The 23,403-nt window shown below is 61.0% G+C and overlaps 1 protein-coding gene across 1 annotated transcript in view; it reads right to left on the bottom strand.

Moving 5' to 3' along the window:
• KLHL29 (kelch like family member 29) overlaps window positions 1-23,403 on the bottom strand; it is a 237,014-nt gene that overhangs the window by 40,061 nt on the left and 173,550 nt on the right. The window contains exons 4-5 of the mRNA XM_036434704.2: window positions 11,445-11,586; window positions 7,430-7,942 (exon numbers count right to left, since the gene is read on the bottom strand). Coding sequence (XP_036290597.1) covers window positions 7,430-7,942; window positions 11,445-11,586 — 655 coding nt within the window. The remainder of the gene's footprint in view (window positions 1-7,429; window positions 7,943-11,444; window positions 11,587-23,403) is intronic.

Here is a 23,403-nt window from a genome sequence, read left to right as displayed (position 1 = left end):
CATAGATGGATGGCTCTAATAACGGAAAATACAGCCAGTGCTCCGTTATCAGGGAGCTGAGTGAGCAGCGTGTAGGTGAACGGTGGTAAAGTGATATAAGACGCGCCATAAGGGTGGGACTGGAATCCAGTATGTCACACTGAGAAGAGGGCCTCTGCAAACCACAGAGCGAGGCCCCACCAGAAACCACGGCACTCCGACTGTGGACGTGCAGCTCCCAGAACGGCGAGAAAATAAATGTCTGCGTGTGAGCCCTCTGGTCGGCAGCATTTTGCGAAGGCAGCCCGAGCACACCAGTACAGAGCCCGTGGCCCTGGCCCCACAGATGATGGTGAGAAACCAATGCGTGTGTGCCGGGGACGAGTACAGACTGGGGTCCGAGACACTGAGCGGTGGCAACGTGAGAGGCCACTGGGGAGAGGAAGAGGAAGGCAGGGAGAGGCCAGTGGGCAAAACCAGGCAGTTTCACACGCCTCGCTGGGTCAGCCAGCCGGGCCCCGGGACAGTAGAAGGCCAAGAAGAGCATGTCTTGGCGATGCCCCAAAAAGCCTGGGGCTCCCCTCTAAGACATATATATATATATATATTTTTTTTTAAAAGGGAAAGAGAACTACACCAAGGAAACAGGCAAGGACAGCTATTTCAATAGATAACAACCTTTCAGCCCTATTTTTTTTTTTTTTGGCAAATTGCAGTGTTTTGTGTTCCTAACCCATTCGGCCAGCCAGCCAGCCAGCATTATTTTCACCTTTTATGTTTTTGGAACAGCGAGTGTGCTCCTCAATAGAATGTCATTTCAGCCAAATCGTTTCTCGTGAGACCAGTGTGGTGCTGTGTTTCTCCAGGGTTGTTTCATGGTTTGGGGGTACCGTGACCCCCTTCCCATGGGGACAGGCAGCTCAGCTGGGGCACCACACCTTTGCCCAGCTCTCCTCCTCCTCTCGAAACTCATTCCCACATACTGTAAGATGTCACTTATATGTGGAGTCTAGAAAAAACTCCCAAAACAAATGAATAAACCAACTAACCAACATAAAAACAGACCCATGAAAAGAGAGAGCAAACGGATGGCCCCCAGAGGGGTGGGGAGCGAGGGGGCTGGGCAAAGGAAGGGGAAGGGGAATAAGGGGTACAAACCTGCACTTATGAAATACACAAGCCACGGAGACCGAGTGTAACGGCACAGGAAATACAGCCAATAACATCGTCATAACTTTGCATGGAGAAGACTTAATGTAGAAATCAGCCCCTAAGGTACATACATGTCAAATCACTATGTTGTACACCTGAAACAAATATGCCATGGTATGTCAACTAGCCTATATAATAAAAGCCTAATATGCAAATTGACCGGACGGCGGAACGACTGGTCGCTATGATGTGCACTGACCACCAGGGGGCAGACGCTCAATGCAGGAGCTGCCCCCCGGTGGTCAGTGAGCTCCCACAGGGGGAGCACTGCTCAGCCAGAAGCCAGGCTCATGCCTGGCAAGTGCAGCGCCCGGTGGCGGAGCCTCTCCCTCCTCTGAAGCAGTGCTAAGGAGCAGTGAGCAGGCAGGCAGTAAGGAGCGAGGGGTCCTGGATGTGAGAGGGCAGAGGCTGGGCTGAGGGACTCCCTCTCCAGTGCACAAATTTCATGCACCGGGCCTCTAGTACATCAATAAAAAAGTTAAAAAAGCCCCCCAAACTCATTTCCAAACTAAAAAAAGGAGAAGTCCTGAGGGTCAGCCAGACAGGGCATGCCTTGCCCAGCCAAGAGAGCACATGCTGGAGGTTGGAATAATGACAAGGCCATGATCTCTGTGAAGTAAGGGGGAGAAAGGTTTGCAGAATTTGTGAACCTGGATCTGCACCAATTTCCCAGAATTCCCTACCCCGGGCCCCCTCCTGTGACTCTTTGACTAGATCCTAGCCCTTGAAGACTAAAGGGACCAGAATGGCCTTGGGGACAGATGAAGTGGACTGTCCCTTGCCTGTGAGTGTGGACCCCTGGCGGCCCCTGGCTGGGGAGAGAAAGAAGGCAGCTGGGTGGCTGGAGCAGAGCCCATGAAGGCCTCAGTGTGCCAAGGATTCAGAGAACGAAATTCGTGGGCTGATAGGTGTAAGTCACTAGCGGAACGTGACTCACATCTGGACAGGCCCTGCAAGCCACTGGAGTAGACGTGTTTGTGTGTGTGTGTGTGTGTGTGTGTATGTGTATGTGTGTATGTGTGTACATGTATGTGTGTGTGTGTGCGCGCGCACAACTCCTTGGTAGATGAACCCATTGGGAAGTTGTTATTCTGTGTCCTGGCACTCATCCCCAGCATTCCTCCTCCAGACTGGGCATCTGCAGAACTACCTGCCTTCCGTCACTCTGACTATGTCCAAAGGCCCAGACCACGAGGACCTCCTTTCTCCCGCCCCTGTAGTGGTTATCGCCCGCACACCCTGGACTCCCCAAGCAGAGTATGGGCTCCTCAGGCAGACCTCTGCCCCTCCCAGTGCCCGGTATGGTGTCTGGGCCACAGCAGGCATCACCACAGGCCTGCGTCCAGCAGGAGCCGAGACCTGTCCGGGGACGCAGCCAGCACACCGCCAAGTGTGGGCTCTGCACACAGTAGGCGGGTGCCTAATCCTGCGCCCACTAGGTGCTCGGGGAGTGCTTGGTCGTGCACAGGGAGGGAGGCGGCATGACTCCGATCCCCTCGGCGTCCTCTGAGCGTCTGTGACCCAGAATCCGGGGCAGGCCCTGCTGGTGTCGCTCGGCCACCACTCTGGGGGGGTCACTTAGGGCCAGAGCGGGACTTCTGAGCTCGAAAGGTGCTCAGCAGGGACTGGGGGCTGAGAGCCATGTGCTGTTCCCAGCTCCCTGTCCTCTGCTCAGTGAGAAGGCCCAGGGTCCCCGCTCTGCCTCTGCTCTGCTGAGCAATGGGACCCTAAGAGGGGGGTCCCCAGGCTGGTGTCCCTGGGGGTCACACGTCGTTGGGGGGGTCTGGCTGCCTGGGCTGTATCTCTCCGCTTGCCTGGTTCGCTCAGCGTCAAATGATCTGTGAACAAAACCGTTAAGTCCAGACAGCCCTCCAATTAACGAGGAACAAATCCCCCGAGGCCAGCGCTCTGTGAAGGCGGGGCAGGGCCAGGAGGCCAGACCTCCTGTGGATGGAGGAGCATCGCATTCCAGGGGCTCTGGCCCACTTCCTGGGCAGGGGCGAGTGTTGGGGTGGGTGCTGGAAAGGGTAACCGGGAGGGCACTGTGGGTTTGGCTCCAGATCGGTGCGGAGGGTTATGTCAGTCAAATCTGGGAGAATATTTTGGACAACCTTGGCTTAAGAAACAATATTTCTTCTCTGGGATTCCTCAGAAAGTACTATAGTGGCAGGGATACCAACAGCTAGCATTGCTGCGAGCTCACTCTGTGCCAGGCACCGTGTTAAGACGTTGCCTGTGTTATTAAACCCTCCATGCACGTGTGTGTGGATGGCGCAGTCACCGCTTCCACATCACAGGTAAGGAAACTGAGGCTGAGAGTCACCTGCTTCCCCGCACGGGGTCCCCGGGTTCGTGGGGAGTGGAGTGTGAATTCCACCCACACCACGTGGTGCGGAACCTGGCTTGCCACCCCACCCTCCCGCAGCCTTGCTGGCCGATCGATCCCAGGGACGGATGTCCCTGTCGATGGGATGACTGCTTTCGGTGTAAAGGGGGTTCAGTGTGGGTCTATGTGTGTTCGTGTGGGTCTCCTCCAATCCTCCTGGAGGTGGGGGGGGGGTAGATGGGGAAAGGAGCCTCGGAGAGGTCAGGAGACCTGCCCCGGTCACACAGCTGTCCACTCTGCCCCAGAGCACCGTCAGCAGATCCTGTCTTTGCCAAGCTGAAGGCGGCATGAGGGCAGACAGAGCCCAAGGATGGGGGGTGAGGAGAGGTGGGACCACAGGATGGGGCCACACACACTGCCTGCTCCCCGACCCTGGGACCCCTCATGCGCCCCCCAACTCCCCCGGGCCTAAAAAATCTCAAGTCAGAACAGAGAAAACTCTCACTTCGGGACAACTTGGACGTGGCTTTTTGGAGCAGAAGCACGTGGGAGCGGGAGCAGTCTGGCTCCTCTGTCCTGGACGTCTGGGTGAAAACACAGCAGCTTTTCTGCAGCTACTACTGGGCCCAGGGCCGGGCCTCACCAGGTCTCTGCCTTTCCCCTCCGCCACCAGGAATCCTTTGAAAGAGAGGCGATAGGAAGGATGACATCAGTAGCTTGGACTTCTGCTAGGCCCGCCTCGGCTGGGCTCGTGAGGGCTGTGACATTAGCCTTGAAGACCTACAGGCCCGAGGTTGGCCACCACCTCTGCCCACGGAGGAGCTCAGGGGATCCAGCCCAACAACGAGACAAATGGCCCGGGTGTTTCACTACAGGATACGAATGGGACCAACTCGTTTTTCCTCCCTTATCACGCTGCACACGTGAAGTCGGTTTTAATTAGCTCTCCGTCGATCCCCGTAAGAAGCCGAATAAGGAAGAGAAACCCCACAGATCGCTCCTGCCCCCAAAGGGTGCTCAGAGAAAGAAAGATTTATCCGTGCAAGTTCCGTAAGAAAATCTATACGTGCTCAATGCATTTAAATAACACTCATTAAAGCGAACTGCACGCAAGCTGCCTCCGCTGGTCACAGATGAGAGACGGTCGCTTGACCTATTGCAAATCCAAAAGCATTTTCGCGCCACCTTCATTTTTCAACTGGTTAAGTTTTCAGATGAAACCCCCAACACCCTTTTTTTTTGGGGGGGGGAGGGAGAAAAGGTGGGCTTACATAAATCCCCCCTACGGAAATTTCAGCCCGCTCGATGGGAAGATCATGACAAGAAACAAGATGTGAAATTTTAAATCAGGGCACTAATGAAATCTAAAAATACCGGTGGCTCCTCCCTCCGGCTGGCAAGCCCTGGCCCTCCTGGGTGGGATTTCTCCATAATTACTCAGCCCGGCGAGAGGCCGGGCTGTCACGTCAAACGAGAGGAGGGAACGTCGCGGGACTGCCATGAGCGAGGTCTCCAGGCCAGCCAGGATAGGTCGTCTTAGAGCCGGGCGAGGTTTCAGCCAGGGAGCGGGAGAGGGGGAAAGTTCTCTTTCCCCAATGTGGAGTTCAGACCAGCGTTGAGCACCGCCAGTGCCCCCCGGGCCCCTCCTGGAGCCGCGGTCCGTCACTGAGGAGTGTGACATCAATGGGGCTCGGGACATGAGGAATCCCCAGGGGCGGAATGAACAGTGACCCAGATCCAAACCCACGCGGTCTTGTCAGGGGCATGGTTCTCACGCGGCCGGTTCCAAAGACGCGGTTTCCAAATCAGGGCCTCTCATTTTTTAAAAATATGCAGTTGTTTGACATTCGATCTGACAGACAAATTATAGCGTTAGCAATAATGGCTTTTAGGATTAGAAATGAAAGGAGAAATTACTTGAGAAAAAACACACACACACACAAACCACACACACACACACAAACCACAACACACACACACACACACCCCAACAAACCCACTAGGCCTGAGTTGGGAGGCATTTGTATGTGTGTGTGTGTGTCATTGTCTCTTCACGGGAACATAAGGAGATACATCAGCGGACGAGGCCGTGACCACAGAGAATCAAGTTCAATGTAATTTCTGGGGAGACAGTCGGCTCTCTATTGAAGTCTGCCTGAGGGTTGTCCGTGGGGGAATCTCACTGACTCACCAGAAGGGGGCGCCGTGGACACTTCCTAGGCACACCCCATTCCCATACCTAGCACTGAATCTACCCTGTGGGGCTGTAAGAGGGAAGCCCATCAAGGCCCCTCTTTCCTCTCTGCACCTGTCCATGGGCTTGGACCTACCACAGCGGGTGGTTCATGTCCTCGGGCCCCACAAAGATGCTGCAGGTCTGACTCTGCAATGACCCTCTGGGGCCAGCCTCTACCACTGCATCCTCCCCATCTGTGGACTCAGGTGCCTGAGGAGGATGCCCAGCAGCTTTGGGGGGGCGGATCCCAGTTTCCTGCTACACCTTAAATGAGGGACTCTATCCAGTCCAATTGGGCCAGTTACCAGTTTCCTTTCTGCACAGAACAAGGCCTTTCCCTAGATGCATGTCTGAAACCTGCCAAGTCAGCAAGACCCTTCCCCAGTCCCAGGAGGCTGCCAGGTGAGGGGTTATGCTTTCCCCGTGGGGAGAAGGGAGCCCACCCATAGCCTCAGGCCGTGGCGAGGCTCCGGAGCAGCTGGGACACCCAGGGCCCATTGTGTCAGACTTGGCAACATGTACACTGGGAGGCAGTTTCTGTAAAGGGAGAGAGAGCTTAACCAAACAAACAAAAAAATATTTTAGTCTTTTTTTTTTTTTTAAGATCTTAAACATAGCAAGCGTTTACCAGAATGTAGATGTAATTTTCTATGATTTTGTTGTTTTAAAGCTAGTGCTTTTTTTTTCTTTTTTTTTTTTCTAAAACAAAGACAGTCAGGGCGCCATGAGACTGGGAAGGAAACCCAGTGAAGATCGAGGCTGTGGGGGTGCTGAGAAGGCCTGGACATCGCCGGAAAGGAGGAAGATGGAGTCATGAGCGAAGGCGGGGAGCGAACAGCTAGCTGGAGCCAGTGCTCCACAAGAAGCAAGGCCCCCGAGAGGCGGTCTCAGGGGCTGCAAACAGGGAGGCTGAGGATCGTGCCCAGAGACCCCACTTCCTAGGTCCACATCCCCTCCCGTCCCCTTTCCACGAGACCTGGGTCCCCCAGCAGGCAGACGGCTGGCCATGGCCCTCCTGCTGCCCTGGGCCCAGGCCAAGCTGCATCCTTCCCGCACTCGGCAGGAGCAGGCCTGCCTGTCGGGAGCTCCAGGGGCCTCACCAGAGCCTCACCGAGCCACCCTTGGGTCCTTGAAACAAACAAACAAAAGAAATCCAACCGGCTCAGGAGGGTCTAGGAATGTCTCCTGGGCCTTGGCGAATGCCCGGGGAGGCGCTCTCATCCGATGGCACAGCGGAGGCTGCTTTTCTGGGGAGGGACACGGACAGTTCAGATTCCCACTGTCCGCAGGGCCGGAAGATGGAAGAGGCCCACAGGACTGTTTCGTGGAGCCCTACGGGGAACAGACGACGCCTGCTCATGCTGCACGTGGCCTGGCCTTGGGGTCAGAGGTGAAACGGCCTAGGGCGTGGGCAGGGTGCACAAGGACCCCGGACTGGGCAGACTCGCCCTCCCCTCCTCTTCCTGTCCACTCACGCTGCCCTGCACCCCTGCCCTGTCTTCCTCCTCCTCCTCTGTCTGAGGCCAGGGGGCCCTCCTTCAGCCTCCAGGGTGGGCGAGGTCAGAGGGTGCGGCTGGGGAGCACAGACCACCAGGAAGCACGCCCCCGTCCGTGCACGTGGTAGTGACCACGTGGGGAGGCGCAGACGCAGGCACACAGGAGGCAGCGGGACTTACCTTTGGGGTGCCCGGGGTCGGTGAACTCATACTTCCCCACACCAATGGTCCGCAGCATCTGCAGCCCGGGGGCGGCGTCGGTCGTGGGGGGCCCGTTGGTGGCGGGGGCGCCGCTGGGGCGAGCGGCCGACGGCTGGGCTGGCGGCGGTGGAGGCAGCAGGGGCCCCGCCATGTGACCGTTGCCCACCGCCGAGGGTCCCGGGCGGGCCACCTGCCCCACGCCAGGCAGCGCGGAGACGGCCAGGGGCTGCGGGCTGGCGTACAGCGCCTGGGCGGGCATGTTGACCACCACGCTGCTCAGTGGCTGGGAGGGCGGCTGCGGCAGCGAGTAGTGGCCGGGCATCAGCGGGAGCTGGGGCCCCACGTGCGGAGGCAGCGAGGGGGTCACCCCGATGACCGGGGCCTGGACGTTCGCGGCCGGGCTGAAGGTGGGAGGCTGGGCCACTCCGTAGGAGTGTGCGATCAGGGCGGGCTGGCTCCCGGCGGCCACCGTGGTCACCCATGGCCCTGTGCCTGTAAGGGAGACGGGAGAGACGTCATCCGCCGGTCACACATTCACTCAGCAAGCGCTGGTGGCCCCGGGCCCTGAGCTGGGCGCCGGGGGCGCCGGGGTCACCGGGGTCACCGGGGTGGACAAGACCCCTGTGCCCGGGAGCTCACAGAATAAGCGCCATTACAGGAGCAGGGAGAGGCGGCTCAGGATCTGTGAGCAGGTGGCCACGAGGGCGCGGGAGGGACCGCAGTCTTCCTGGGGCTGGTTGAGAGGCAACAGAACAGACAGAAACACGGGCAGGCCTTCAACAGCGAGACCCGGGTTCAGAGCCTGGCTCTGCCACTCCCTAGCTCAGAGCCTGGGCCAGCTGCTCGTCTCCTCTGAGCCTCATTCTTCCCATCTGTCACATGGCACTAGCGACACCCACCTCAGAGGTCTCCTGGGAAGCACGGAACGAGGAGAACACGGCTTACAGCAGCCAGCAGAGGGCCCGGCCTGTGCTAAACGTCCCACACGTGCTGGCGCCTCCCCTTCCTCTTTGGAGAATCACGGAGGGGGCGGGGATGGCTGGACGGCGGTGAGAGTTTCCGCCGGGCCAGGCAAGCAAGAGCAGCTGAGCCCAATGCCGGGCGAGGGCGGGCGCGGCAGGAGGACAGAGCTGGGGTGGGGCGGTGTGGGCAGTCAGGAGGGGCTGCTCTCTCTCTGGCCTCACTGGGGGGCCAGGCCACCTCTGTATCTCTGGCCTGGGGGATGGGGAGGCCCGAACGTGAGAGGTCCTTGTTGGCCCTGAAGGAACTTGTGGCTGGACAAGGGGGGGAAGCTCCCCGAGGCCTGGTACAAGAGGCAAGCCCAGGGCAGGCTGGGCCGGGCCAGGGCCCCCTGAGCGGCTGCCATTGAGGGGACTCGAGCCGGCTTATGAGTGAGACCAGAGGACACTGCGACAGGCAAGACCAGCCTGGGTTGCCTCCGACCGAGCGGGTGTAGGTGTAGGTCTCGGTCACCTCAGCTTCCCGGATGCCTCTGGAGAGGCCGTGCAGACTGAGGGCGAGGCACTGAGGGAGGAGGGTGGGCCACCAGCCCCAGAGGCTAGGAGCTGGGGCTGGGAGCTCCCTCACAGAAAGAGAAGGATCAAGGCGGCAGGGCAACTAGCACACCACCAGAGGGCGCTGTCCCCAGGGAGAGCCACGGGGCATGCGGAGCACAGCGAGGCTTAGAGAGAGGCTTAGAGCAGCATTTTTCAACCGCTGTTCAGCGGCACACTGTTGCCTGGTGTGCCGTAGGTGCAGACAAGACAAGAATTTTATAATTTTTCACTATTTTGTTTACTTAATATTTCATAATAAAGTAATTATAAAATACTTTCTTTGTGTTTATTTGATTCCTATTCAAGAGAATTACTTTATATATAGTCAATATAGGCACAGAGTTAAATTTTTTAACATTTTCTAATGGTGGTGTGCCTCGTGATTTTTTTCATGAAACAAGTGTGCCTTTGCCCAAAAAAAGTTGAAAAACACTGGCTTAGAGCCAGCGCGTGAGGCCTGAACCTGCCCTCACCAGCTGAGTGGCCTCAGGCACAAACCTCCCAGAGCCAGAGTCCTCCTCTGCAAGGGGACGGGAGTGACGCCAGCTCTGCAGGGCTGCTGCGGGCATCGGGGTGACACGGAACGAGGCACGTCACAGCCGTGCAACCCACAGCGCTGACCACGGAGAGGCGGGAGGAGACCAGGAGCTGGCTGATGCCGGTGGAGCAGCGCCAGCAAGATTCCAGAAAGGGCCGCCACGGGGGGACTGTCCCCCAGCCCCGAGAGGAGGAGGGGGCGTCTCCACGAGCCAGCCTGCTGTCTCCAGGACGAAGCACGGCCTGCCAAGCTCAGTTTTCTCCGGGGTTAGCCAGGGCCCCCGAGAAAATGCCCCAGAACTTCCGAGCGCAGCGGGGAGGTCTCAGCTAGCTCTGTGGGAAGATCCAGTGGCGCCGTGGGCCGGAGGCCCCGATTTATGAGGGGGACGGGGGGATGGCCCAGAGGAGGCCGAGACCTGGAGAGAGGTGTCTGGTGGTGTGAGCCAGACTCTGCTCACCTGTTCCCGAGGATGACTATGTCTGCAGGTGACAATAGCGGGAGGACGAGGCATGGGCCCGCAAGGAGAGCAGGCACCTCAGAGATGCCAAGGGCCACGAAAGGACACGGACAAGGAGGCCTTCTGGCCCTTGGGCCTCTGCCCCTAGCTGCCTCGCCAGCTTGCGAGGCGATGGCCGGGGTCAGGGCAGCCACAGGACAGCGCTGGGGTCTTACTGTGGAGACAGCATGTGATGCGGCTGCCAGCAGAGCGGAGGGGACACGGGCTGTGGGGAGCAGAGCGGAGGGGACACGGGCTGTGGGGAGCAGAGCGGAGGGGACACGGGCTGCAGGGAGCAGAGCGGAGGGGACACGGGCTGTGGGGAGCAGAGCGGAGGGGACACAGGCTGCAGGGAGCAGAGCGGAGGGGACACGGGCTGTGGGGAGCAGAGCGGAGGGGACACGGGCTGTGGGGAGCAGAGCGGAGGGGACACGGGCTGCAGGGAGCAGAGCGGAGGGGACACGGGCTGTGGGGAGCAGAGCGGAGGGGACACGGGCTGCGGGGAGCAGAGCGGAGGGGACACGGGCTGCAGGGAGCAGAGCGGAGGGGACACGGGCTGCGGGGAGCAGAGCGGAGGGGTCACGGGCTGTGGGGAGCAGAGCGGAGGGGTCACGGGCTGTGGGGAGCAGAGCGGAGGGGACACGGGCTGCAGGGAGCAGAGCGGAGGGGTCACGGGCTGTGGGGAGCAGAGCGGAGGGGACACGGGCTGTGGGGAGCAGAGCAGAGGCACCGGGCAGGCCCCACACGGTCCTTCGTGCTGTGGCCAATGGTGGGGGGGGGGGTGTCATTGTTGAGCAATGAGATTGGGGCTCCCCTCTGAAGGGAAAGGGACTGGAAAGTGGGCTCCGGGTGGGGCTGAAGAACGTGGGAGTTTATCGCACAGAAGACTCGGAGCGGGAGGAGTGGGCTCTCCAGACAGCTGCAGGGCTGAGGCATGGAGGGTGTGTGCATCCTGAGGGGTGTGGGGCCGATGGAGATAGCACGGAGGCTCTGGTTGTGGTCCCAGCTGCCCAGAGAAGGCCTGGCCTGCGGTAGGAAGTGGTGCATGAACCCCCTGGCAAGGCAGAACTCACTGGAAGGTGTCACCTGAGAAACTTGTGATGGATCAGGGTACTGCTGTTTGGGAATGACACTTCAACATCTTCCCGAGCCCACTCAGAGTCACTCCCGCCCTGTCACTCTCACCCCCTGCTTTCTCCCAGAGGCTCTCTTGAGCAGCAGAGGAAGGGGACAGAGACACAGCCACCGCCCAGGGAATGACACGCAGTGCCTCCCCCTCCCCCCACTCAACCCAGCCCGGGGTCCGGGCCGCTGGGGGCCCCTGGGTCAGGACCTGCCGAGGGGCTGGGGTACCTGCTCCCAGCCCCGGGCACAGGAGGCTCTGCCCCCGGAGGAAGCACACACCTGGATTGTCGCTCTCCCTCTTCTGTTTGGAGGGCGGCTCGTCGGTGTCCCAGGGCGTGGCCTGGTTGATGGGCGTCTGCCCCCACCGGATGCTGGTGGTGAGTCCCTGGGACTGGCCGTCGGCTTTGGAGATGCCCGGCGCCTGCGGAGAAGCAGAGCAGGAGGGTGAGCACAGCCGGGCAAGGCTCCGGCCTGGGGCCCGGGTCCCCTCCCCTCCCCCTGGCAGTCCTGCCGCTGCCCGAGCCCCAGGCCAGCCCACGGGGAGTGACAGACACTGTGGCCCGGCCCTAGCAGCCGTGGCCTCTGCTACACTCCCACCTCCGGAGCTGGGATGTCCCCAGCCCCCGGGGCATTCACAGACTGTGACAACACCCACAGGCGTGTGCTGAGCGCCGACTGCATACTCAGTGCGGGCTCAGGGCCACCGTACGCCTGGCCCTTTGACACGTGAGGGAGCGGCTCTCCAAAGCTCAGCTCCCAGGCCCCACCCTGCCCTACACCAGCCAGAGGCCCCGGAAGTCCCACTTGGGAGGAGATAGGGGTGGCGGGACGGAGGGGGCGGGCGGGGGGTGGGGGACAGACCCAGGCTGGTGGGAGGACAGCTCCCATCCTGCTGCCAGGAGGGAGGCAGGCCTCACTCTCTAACCGAGATCACGAAAGAGAAAGGAACCTCAGGGTGAAAGCAGCCCTGAGGACGGCTCTGGTCTCCGAGCCTCAGCCGGATGATGGGATGCCCTGCGATCGTGAAAAATCACGTTTCCCGAGTGTTCTCAGAGAGACGGCAAAATGCGTACGCTGGGACGCTACACCAGAGACGCGGGGCCCAGAGGGACACAGCTTTCCCCCCACCGTGGGGGCAGTCTGTGTCGGAGGGAGAAGCTAAACCGTCCGCAGGGGAGCTGTCCCTGGGGGGGAGGGTTCGGGTGGCGTTTATTCCCCCGAATCTGCCAAAGATCCTGCTGTGGCCGCTACCCTTGTCGCCACTACAATGCAGGGTGGGCAGGCGCAGGCGTACAGATGTCCCCGTGGAAAACAGTAAAACAGCAAGTGAAGATCAGCACAAGAATAAGCGCTGTATTTCGCAGACTCACTCCTGTAACCCTGCTTCTGCCCCACCCTGTAGAATAAGCAGTAAATAACCAACCAACCAACCAACCAAACAAAAAACACAAAATAAAAATCCAAAAAGCAGGTGGGAGAGCCCGGGACTGAGATGACTGGGGCGGGAGGGGGTGCGGGTCTCAGCAGAGGTAGTTTCAGGAGCGGCCGTGGTTCCCAGGGGTTCAGCCAGAGTCCAACAAGTTTGGGGGTGAAGAGCGAGGGGAGGTGGGGGACAGACACAGCTGCCCGTTGGAGGCAGTCACCAAAGGCCTTAAAGGAGCCCCCAGGGGTATCTGCAGGCCTTTCTCAGGTGAGCCCATGGTCCTGGTGATTCTGAGGGAGGCTGACCTGTGCCCCGGCCGGCGGAGCAGTGCCCCCTGCTGGCCTCTCTGACGGTAGGTCCCTGGGGCAGGGAGGGCAGGGCTCTTCCTGGGGCTTTGAAGCCTCCTGGGGAGGACCCCAGCCTGCACGGGGCCACTGGGAGGAGCGGAGGCACATCCCACGGGGCCCCTCGCTGCGCGGAGCTGATTGCTTTGGGCTGGGCTGCACGTTCGTTAGCTCTGGCCTGCGCTTCGGATGCTCGGCGTCTGAGAACAGAGCGGCAAACAAAGGGAAAGAGGACAAGCTTCCCAGTCGGAGACTCCTGCCCCACGGCTGTCTGTGGGGACTTAGCCACATTCTCCAACAGCCTTTGGGAACGTAAGGAACAGTAGTGTGGCTTCCACAGCGTTCTCTAAATAAATAATTTAGAACCTCCCAGGTTCTTGGGGTGCGGGTGGGTTCAGAGGCTCACAGGTTGCTTCCCCGTAAGCAGAGGCATTGAGGGAGGATCCTGGGTGATGTCCCAGTCAGGGCTTGGTTCTGAAGGTTCTGGGGGATTGTGTGAGGCCAAAGCTCTGGCTCTGAGCCTCTGCCATGGTCCGGAGTTCAGAGCTCTGAGAATCACCAAAGACTCACCAGGGCCACCCAGCGCTCAGTTTGGGGTGAAGTTTGAAGGCAGACACCCCCGCCTCCTCACCAGCACCCTCCTTCACTGGTAAGACAGAAACCCTTCCTGCCAGTAGGGGGCGCTGCAGCCTCTCTGCTACCCTGAGTCTCTGTGGTTCTCCCAGGCCAGAGGCAGGGTCCTCTGTCTCACTGCTCCCTTTCTGAATCAGTGTCAGGGCCCTGCCTAGTCCCTTGGCAGGGAAGGCAAGGGCCTGGGCCTGGCCCTTACAGCAGGCGCGGCTGGGGTACCCCCGAAAGAGGGGGAACCAGATTCGGAACTCTGCAACTTCAGGAGTCCCAGTGTTTGCCCTGACGTTGCTTCCAAAACACTCTGCCAGCTCAGTCGCCGGTGCCTTCATGGGTGGTTGGTTTGTTTCACAGAACTGGCCCCTGTCTGTCCTGTGCCCAGCCCTGCCCGAGGCCCGGGGCCACCCGTCCCAGCAGGGGGAGCACTCGGCACCTACGCAAACAGTGGGGACTCAGACACCAGAAGGAAGCTGGGGTGCAGAGGGTTCTGGGGTGCTGGGTGACAGCTTGTTTGCTGTTTGGCTGTGTCTTTCATGAACATCACAAGCAAGCTCTTCTGTACAAGCCCTGTGTTCTGCCGTGAGACACACAGAACCCCTTTCTGCTCCATGAGAGATAAACAAGGCCGTTTGCCTTCTCCCCGGCACCGGCAGCTCCTAAGCGAGGGGCAACCTGCAGCAGTCCAGGAGTTTGTATTTCTTTTATTCCAAGAGGGACGCGAACATTCTGTCCTCCGCTCCCTCCAGGAAAAACACGGACATGGGTGTGCGGTGCACCCAGGCCTGGGCGACCGGGGCCCCTCCTGCAAAAGGCCCAGGTCCGAGGGACGTGTGGTCCGGTTCCGAAGGCTCTGGGGGACTGTGCGGGCCCGAAGCTCCGGCTCTGAGCCTCCGCCCGGCCCGGAGTTCAGAGGTCCGAGAGTCACCAAAGTAAGGTGACCAGACGTCCCGCTTTTGGCGGGACAGTCCCTGCGCTGGTGGGCCAGCTCCAGGAGGGAGGGATGCGGGACAAATTGTTAAAAATCGGACTGTCCCGCCAAAGCGGGAGGTCTGGTCACCTTACATCAAAGGCTCCCTGGGCCACCCCAGCCCAAATGCCAGGCTTCTAAATCCCACTGTGTGCCAGGCTTCTGCCCTGCATTCTGTGAGAATGCCACGGACACAACCAGGACAACAGCCCGGGGTGCATGGGAGGGGGGAGAGGAGGGTGGGGGAAGGCAGGGCTGGGAGAGCGTCCTTGACCTCCTGCCACTGCCACTGTCCATCTGGGACATCAGTGAAGCTGCTGGACACCTGGCCTCCCCCCACAGCCCTGGCCGTGCTCTCCCCGGTGACACGATGGCCCTCGCAGACAGAGGCCGACGGGAACAACGCCCCCTGCCTGGCACTGGGAAGAGGAGGCCCTCTCTGCTCATCGCCCAGCCTGCGCGGGACTCTCTCCGCTCCCTGTTAACGAGATGCTAATGGCATGCATCATTAACGCAGCAGCTTTTAAACACGAGCTCTTGTACATTTTCAAAGGTCACGTTTTTGCGGTGGCTGACAGCATCCCGCTTCTTTCAGCGACTGAGGAACACCAGAGACCCCGATCCGATCCGGAATGGATGGGACTCCGGGAGGCGGCTGCGCGGGGCCGGGCGCCTGCGGTGGGGTGGGGGGCGCTGGGGAACCTCCTCCTGCTGGAAGTCCCCGGGGCGCCTCACACATGCTCCACCGGCTTGTGGAGAGCCAGCGACACGCTGCCCGCCTGCCCTTAGGCTGCCTCGGGCCTGTGCCCGCAAGGCGGTGCATTTTACAGAGATGCCTGGCCGAGGGGCGAGGGGCTGACGCCGAGGGGGACGCGAAGCCACGCTCCCTCCCACAGAGCCCCCCCCCCCCCTGGGCTGGCACCCAGGAAGCTGCTGCAGCCCAGAGGGGCCGCCCTTCCTGACGGGTTCGCCCTTTCCTACCCTGCACAGAGGTGGCTGGCATACGGGCCAGCGGGTTTGAAGGATGAGCTCCCTGGGGCCCCTCACGTGTCTCGCCTCTTCCAGCTCCTGCGCCCCATGCACAGCATCTGTGGCAACAGCTGGCACGCTGCCTCTCCGGGCTGTGCTGACCCTGCGCTGGGGGGCCAGCTCCAGGAGGGAGGGGCCGGGCACGGTGCCCAGCCCAGTCCGTGCCCACGGAATGCATGCAGGGCCTGCGGGCTACTGTGCTGGCCACAGGAGAAACATGCCTCACTGAAGGTCTGAGGCAGGTGCCCATGCATGGAGCACACTCAGGAGGAGTGAGCGACGTGAGCAGCCGAGCAGGGGGGTGAGGCGGTGAGGTGTGTTTGGGCAGCCTGGTGCACTGCGTTCCCCTCATTGGGGAGACAAGATTTCCAGACTGTGGGGGGGCCTGGTGTGCTGGGACCCCAACACCGCTTCCCTGGAGGCTGCTGGAGGCTGCTTGGAGGCCTGGTGCCCCAAACCTCTGCCCCTGCTCAAGTGCCTGTGATTGTGGACGGCCAGGGGCCGAGGTTGGTGCCCGCCTCTGGGGGGCAGGGGTATCTTCTGCAGAAATAAGAGCTCAGCTCCTTCCGCTGTCGCCAGGAAGATCAGAAGCTAGTGAACCTGCAGAGCCTGGAATTCAGGGAGCGATTTCAGAATGGACGGGGTTGGTGCTGGGCCCCCACACGAGGCAGGATCCAGTGAGGCTGATGGATTCGGGCGGACGTCACCCCCAAAGGACCCCACAGCACAGTTAGTGTGTTTTCAGCCTACGCGCCTCTGACAGAGGCGGGCTCACGTGGGCCTCCTCCGGGGGAATGACGGTGCCAGCACCCGGCACCCCTCCCTGCCGACAAACCGGCAAGCCCTCCCCCTGCTGTCACGTGTGCGGGACTGGCAGGGCCGGTGGGGACTGCCTTCTGCGGAGTGTCACAGCCAGCCCCACCCTTCACAGGAGCAGCCCTTCCCCTCTGGGGAGCTGAGGGCCCCAGGCCTCACGGTGGAGGAATTGGTGGAATTGGCAGACAATGCTTCCGTGCCCATGTGGGCCAGAAGCCCTGCTGGGCACCAGACGCAGTGATGGTCAAGGCTTGCCTCTCCCCCCTGAGGAATTTACACCGGCGGCAGGGGACACACCCGCACCGAGGACCCGCGAGGATGTCCGGCTGGGAGAGGGACCGTAGGAAACAGCCTCGATGCCGTGACGCTACGCCGGCTCTGAGCGGAGCCTTGTAAGGGGACTCACAGCCTCTGCTGGGTCTCTCAGACCCTCCCGTGCAGACCAGAGATCAGAATAGCACTGAGGGATGCTAGTCAACACCACGGGAGCTCAGAGGGTCCAGCCAAGTCCCGCTGGGGCCCCTGCACGACAAAAGTGAAGCGCCAGGAAAGGAGTGGTATTGAAATGGGGGGATTCAGGCTTGGGAGGAGCTACTTTGGTGTCTGGGTTTTTAATTTATTTACTTAAGAAAAACGTATTTTTATTGATTTCAGAGAGGAAGGGAGAGGGAGAGAGAGACAGAAACATCCATGATGAGAGAGGAATCATGGATTGGCTGTCTCCTGCACGCCCCACACTAGGGATGGAGCCTGCCCTAGGCTCTGACCGGAAATCGAACAGTGACCTCCGAGTTCGTAGATCGACGCCCAACCACTGAGCCACACGGACCAGGCTGGAGTCTGGGTTGTGTGGAGTCCAGCTCATGGATTATATCCCTAGATTGTTGGCTCTCTAGGACCTGCCCGCTTATCAATGAGGTCACAGAGGTACAGCATGGACCGCCTCCATGGTAGGGGGTCCCAGCGTTAGTGCACATAAGGGTCTGGGGCAGGGAGGTGTTAAAAATGCAGGTTTCTGGATCTACCCCCAGCGCTTCTGAATCGGAAGGTCTGGAGTGGGGGAACCCCAACATGTGGCCCTTTAACAAGCCTACCCGGGGATGCAGGGACCACAGTCTTGACAGTCAAGCCCTCTGCCACGTGTGCCCTCCGCGAGGTGACCTCACAGCGAAGCTGCCGGCGGGGCCGGGCGGGGGCAGCGCGAGGCCTTGCCCGCGGGGCTCACCGGCGCCGGCTCTTTAGTCACGCTGTCTCCAAGGCCTCCTGTTCCCGCCCGGGTTTCCAAGGCCAGGAGGACACCCTGACAGACACCAGAGCCATAAATCTGCGGCCCCGGGGAAGAGCTGTGACATTTACGAGTCTCTCCCTTCCCGTTTCATGGCGGCTACTGAACTGCAAACAGGAGAATCACCGCCGCCAACTCCTGCTGAGGGCCGAGGGAGGCTCTGGGAGTCCCCTCTGCCCTCATTAACCAGGCTGGGCTGCCCTCTCTGGCCCCCCGGGCCCCCGGCCGGCGCCCTCGATCCCCCTCTGGATCAGCGCCATCGTGTGCTCCGGGGCCCGGTGAAATTTCTAATAATACTGACCAATGATGTGTTAAATTGAGACACTTCTGGCTCGCACGCCGGGGCGGTTTTAAAGGACCCGTGCTTACCTCTCTCTACCAATTTGCTGCTAAATCACTGCTTTCGGAGCAACTCACAGAAAAGTAATTCTTTATTTTAATTTCAATCTTGTCATTTTAAATATATATATTCCGATCCCGATCGTATTACAGGATATGATGATGTCTCGGGAGGGCAAGTGTCCCTGCTGGGAGCCCGGGGGGCGGGGGGGGGGGGGGCGGGGAGGGGACGGAGGATGTGCCGTGGGGATGGGTAAGGGAGCTGAGCCAGGAGGGGCCCCAGGGGCACATGGGGGCAGCCGTGTGCTGGGTGGGAGAGAGAAGGGCAGCCTCCAGCCTGGCCCTGTCCTCCCAGCGGTTCCCGCCCTGAGGGTCACCTGCAAACACTCCAGTGGAGGCCGCCTGCCCACTTCCTGCCTGTCCTCTCACCGGGTCACAGAAGCACCAGGAAGCTCCGGCCATGACGAGCCGGCAGCACCGAGGAGGTGGGGCTGGCCGGCCTGTGCCGTCCTGACAGCTCACACTCACCCAGCACCTGCTGCATCCACTTTCCGGAAGGCTGGAGAAGCGCAATGGCAGCTAGAGGGCGCCAGACGCGGGCTCAAGGGCCTGTACTGTCCCAGGACGCTCAGCGGTGCTCTGGGAGGGCCAGAATGCCCCCAGGCCACCTCCACTGTGGCTGACAGCCCCCAAAACAGGTGGAGCCGCATCAAGGTCACGTCCAACTGCCCAGCCATGGCCTCCCCACCCCTGAACATGTCCCCAGGGGCCACCCTTCAGGTCCCCTCTCTCTTCCACTTCCCCTCCCCCATCTCCATCAGCCCTTCCCCATGGCTCTCCACCGTGGGACTGACACGTCCTTGCCTCGCCACTTCGGCTGCCATTCCAGCTCCCACCTGCCTCCCCTCCTTTCACAGTCATTCCCCTCCACGGGGCTCAGGACACCTGGGGTTCTACTCCTCACGTTTCACCTCTGACCTCTCTCCACCCCAGCACTTCAGTGAGACCATCCCCTTTATTACTTAAAGAATTTTTTAAGAGAAGGAGTTAAGGAGGAGGAAGGGGGGGGGGGGAGAGAGGGGGGGGGGAGAGAGAGAGAGAGAGAGAGAAAGAGAGAAACATCAATGTGAGAGAGATACATTGATCAGATCGATCAGTTGCCTCTATTATGCATCCCAACTGGAGATCAAACTCAAAACCTAGGCACGTGCCCTGACCAGGAATTGAACCCAGGACCTCTGGCGCTCAGGTTGTCACTGCAACCAACTGAGCCAACCAGCTGGGGCGAGAGACCGTCCCTTTCAAAGAACAGTCACCTCCTGCTGCCAGGCCAGGCCCACTTCCCAGCCTCGTCCTCCTGGCTTCCCCCCTTTTCCTTCTGGAACCCCCTTCCCGTCCGTTTCCTGGCTGCCTCCCTCTGCTGTGCTGCTTGCCTTCTCTGGCCAGCTCTCCGGGGGACGTGCCTCAGGGCTCCTGCCAGGCCCGCCTGGCCCTCCTCAGGCCTTGGGGCCTGGTCTCCTCCGGCAACGATTGTTCTGGCAGGAGGCAGCTGTGCGGCAGCCATTGCCTTCCATAGGACCCGCTTCCTGTGGCATTCGGCGAGTATATTTGCTTTTCCGTTTTCCGGCTTCCAAGTCTGCGCCTCAGGGACATTTCTGCTCCCAGGGCAGCAGGGACGGCTCCCGGGCGCAGGCCAGGCAGCCGCGTCTGGGCCGGTGTCTGCGCCCTCGCCGCCCCGCGCCCCGGCCGGGCCCCCAACCTCCCCCGGAGGACGGGCCTCGTGGACAAAAGGCAGGATAAATCCGGCAGAACCTTTGGCGCAAAGCTTTCAACGGGGCCCTGACAACTTTCAACAGAAAACTTCTTAGTCCCGTTTCCAAGGGACGTTTCATCTGCTACAAAACCCGCCGCGCGTTCAAAGGGGCTTTGAAATGGGATCACCTCGGAAAGGCAGCCCGCACGGATGAAAGCCTTCGAAGAGAAGGAGGCCCTTTCCCGGCCTGCACCCCCCTCCCAGCAGCTCCCTTTCATTCCGCGGAGAGGTGCGGGGCTCCGGGCCCACGGCGGCCGCCTGTGATGTGAGCGAGCGAGCCGTCGGCCCAATGGACGGCCGGGCGGTGGGCGGCGAGGGGCACCTGCTCGCGGAGCGGGGGTGGGCCCCTCACTGACCCCCTTCCATGGCCCTCCCGCGTCTCCCCACAGCCCGGCCGTGTGCCCGGCCACCTCCCGATTTGCTCAGAGTCCGCCGCCCGCCCGCCCGCGCCCCTGCCCTCGGCATTTGTGACAAGGCAGGGACCCGTCTTCATCCCGCTGCCTCAGGGGGCGGGAAGGGGGGCTCCCAGCCAGAGCAGCCCTGCCCGGCCTTTGAGGGGACTTTTCCCAAAGCCCGCCCTGCAGGAGCGACGCCGGGACCTCCCCCGGGCCTCCAGCCTCAGAGCCCGCGGCACGCCTGTCCCCCGGGTGAGCTCCGGGCTCACGGGCACACGTCAGCCGGCAGCCATCCGGGCGCCTCTGCTCTCCGGGGTCCGAGCTCCTCGGGGCGCCTGGAGGAGAGCCCGCTGTGCAGGCCGTGAGCCCAGCAGGCGGGGACCTGCGTGGTGCTCGGCTGAGCCTGAGGCCCCGGCGAGGCCCTCAGAGGCCAATGGGAGCTTCAGCCGGGCTTCCGAGGCTCCCAGGAAGCAGCAGTTCCTCCAGGGCGTGGTCAGGGCCGGCCTGGCCCCTCTGCCCCCCAAGGCTGCCCCAGGCCTCCCCCCGCCCCCAGGGCATCCTAGGACAAACCGAGCCCTCTGGGTGCAGGACCCACCCAGAGCCAGAGAGGACCCTGAGACACAGTCCCCACTGACTGCACTTTCTCCCCCTTCCTCCTCCTCCTCCTCCTCCTCCTCCTCCTCCTCCCCCTCCTCCTCCTCCTCCTCCTCCCCCTCCTCCTCCTCTTCCTCCTCCTCCTCCTCTTCCTCCCCCTCCTCCCCCTCCTCCTCCTCCTCCTCCTCCTCTTCCTCCTCCTCCTCTCCCTCCCCCTCCCCCTCCTCTTCCCCCTCCCCCTCCTCCTCCTTCTCCTTCTTCTCCTCCTCCTCCTCCCCCTCCTCCTCTCCCTCCTCCTCCTCTTCCTCCCCCTCCCCCTCCCCCCCTCCTCCTTCTCCTCCTCCTTCTCCTCCTTCTTCCCCTCCTCCTCTCCCTCCTCCTCCTCTTCCTCCTCCTCCCCCTCCTCCTCCTCCTCCACAGAGATTCATTCCCTCCCAGACGGAGACTGCGAAGGAGCAGCGTGGTGTTCGGACTGTGCTCCGCTCACGCCCAACAAGGAGGTGCTGCCGCAGCCGGCCCGGCGGCCTCACTAGAGGCCTAACAAGAGAGAGGGCTATGGCAGGGCCGCCCCGAGGTCGGGCAGGACAGAGAAACATGTCCTCGGGAGGCGGTGCCTTAGACGGCGGCACAGCCCGGGAGCTGAGCCAGTTTTACTGCCGGGACTTCCAGACTGCCTGAAGCAAGTGGGTCTCAGGTCAGAGAGTCAACATGTGAAGGGTAGGGGTGGGGCGGCCCAACACAGTCCATTGCACCCACACAGCAGGCACGCAGGGGGTGCTCAGAAATGCTGGCTGAGCCCTGACCAGTTTGGCTCAGTGGATAGGGCGTCGGTCTGTGGACTCAAGGGTCCCAGGTTCGATTCCGGTCAAGGGCATATACCTTGGTTGCGGGCACATCCCCAGTAGGGGGCGCCGTGCAGGAGGCAGCCGATCGATGATTCTCATTCTCTATCCCTCTCCCTTCCTCTCTCTAAAAAATCAATTAAAAAAAAATATTTTTTTTTTAAAAAGAAAAGAAATGCCGGCTGAGCTGGGCGAGCCGGGCCTGCCTGTGGTTCCTGGGCGCCCCCTGTCCCAGGCCGGGCGGGGTTCATGGAGGGACACACGGGCAGATTGAGCGTTCTGCCGCCCTCCCGCTAGCCTGGGCGCTCCTTTTCCGATGCGCTGCTTTCCCCTCTCACAACCTAATCTCCGTGATCGCCAGTCCCTCCCAGACGCTGTCGACAGGCTTGTTGTATTTATCTCCGGAGAATCCGCCGTGCCCCCGTGCAATTTTCCATTGTCAGGGTTCATTTTAATTTCCTCCGAGGCTGTCGGCCACTCCCGTGTTCAGAAATAGCTCGTTCCACTTAATAAAAGCGCTTAAACATGCAGACACGGGAAGTCTCCCTGGCGTGCTCCTCAGCACCCCGGGAAGGGGAGCGCGGCTGAGCGCACGCCGCTGGGTGGCTCAGAGGAGGGAGACCTCCGCTCGGGTGAAAGGTGCCCGGGAGCTGCCGGACACCCAGCCGGCCTGGTGGCCCCGCACCCGCCAAAGGGCTGACAGCGTGGTGTCCTGAGTGCCTCCCTCTCTCCCCTCCTAACCATCGGAGCTCGGGCCCGGCAGGCGGAAGGTCTGGGTTCGAGCACCCTGACCTCTAACCTGCCTTGTGACCTTGCACACGTCATTTCACCTCTCGGCATGCTGCTGCTTCGGCTATGAAACCGGCCTGGTCATCTTCCAGAGACCGGCTGCAGCAGGGAGCGAGCGGACATCTGGGTCAGGGCCATCACCGGTGCCGGGACAGAGCCGGCTCACCCAGTGGCAGCAATCACTCCTGGGAGGGGGCCCGGCAATGCCAGGCAGACGCCGTGCCCGAGGCAGCCTCTGCATCAGGTCTCTGGGGAAACCCCAAGAGAAGCCATAGGAAGGGACCATTTCATGTGTACCTTCATTCATTCATTCATTCATTCATTCAACAAACACTTTTTATGCCAACTGTGTTCCTGCCCTGGAGTCACGTACAGGCTAGAGGAGAAAGCAGACCCAAGCTCAAGCTCAGCCCTGACACCCATCACAGCCCAGAAAAGGAAGATGCAGCCCAGACGTGGGCATGGGGAGAGGCCAGGGAGGGCTTCCTGGAAGAGGCAATGCCTGTATTGAATTGAAGATCCCGGTGGGCAAGCCAAGAGGTGGTGCAGCGCACTCCGGGAGGACAGGAAACACACAGGCAGCGAGACAAGAACAGAACGGTGGCTCCCCAGCCAGGAGAAGGCCGTCTCTCGGTTTCAGATGGCAGGTGCCAGCCAGAGACCCTGGCCCTTGGTCCACAGACCCAGGGACGGCCCTCCTGTTCACCCCCTGCAGCAAGCGAGAGGAAATGGGATTGGAAGGGTTAAAACAACAGGTCTGTGATGGTGCCCAGGACACGTGAGGCTCTGAGCCTAACACGTTCCACGTGGGCGCGTCCCCAGGTGAGCTGAGCGCGTAGGCTAGCTCAGTCCTGGCCTGGGCCGGTGGAACACTGGGTCAAATCACCGGGCGCTCTCAGAGGGGTCTTGGGCCTCCACGTGACTGTAACCGAGCTGGTGGGGCCGCGTGGGGGACAGAGCGGGGAGCAGAGGGAG

This window comes from Pipistrellus kuhlii, unplaced genomic scaffold (assembly GCF_014108245.1).
Source record: "Pipistrellus kuhlii isolate mPipKuh1 unplaced genomic scaffold, mPipKuh1.p scaffold_m20_p_13, whole genome shotgun sequence".
Taxonomy (NCBI): Eukaryota; Metazoa; Chordata; class Mammalia; order Chiroptera; family Vespertilionidae; genus Pipistrellus; species Pipistrellus kuhlii.
This window is presented reverse-complemented; position numbering and strand designations above follow the sequence as displayed.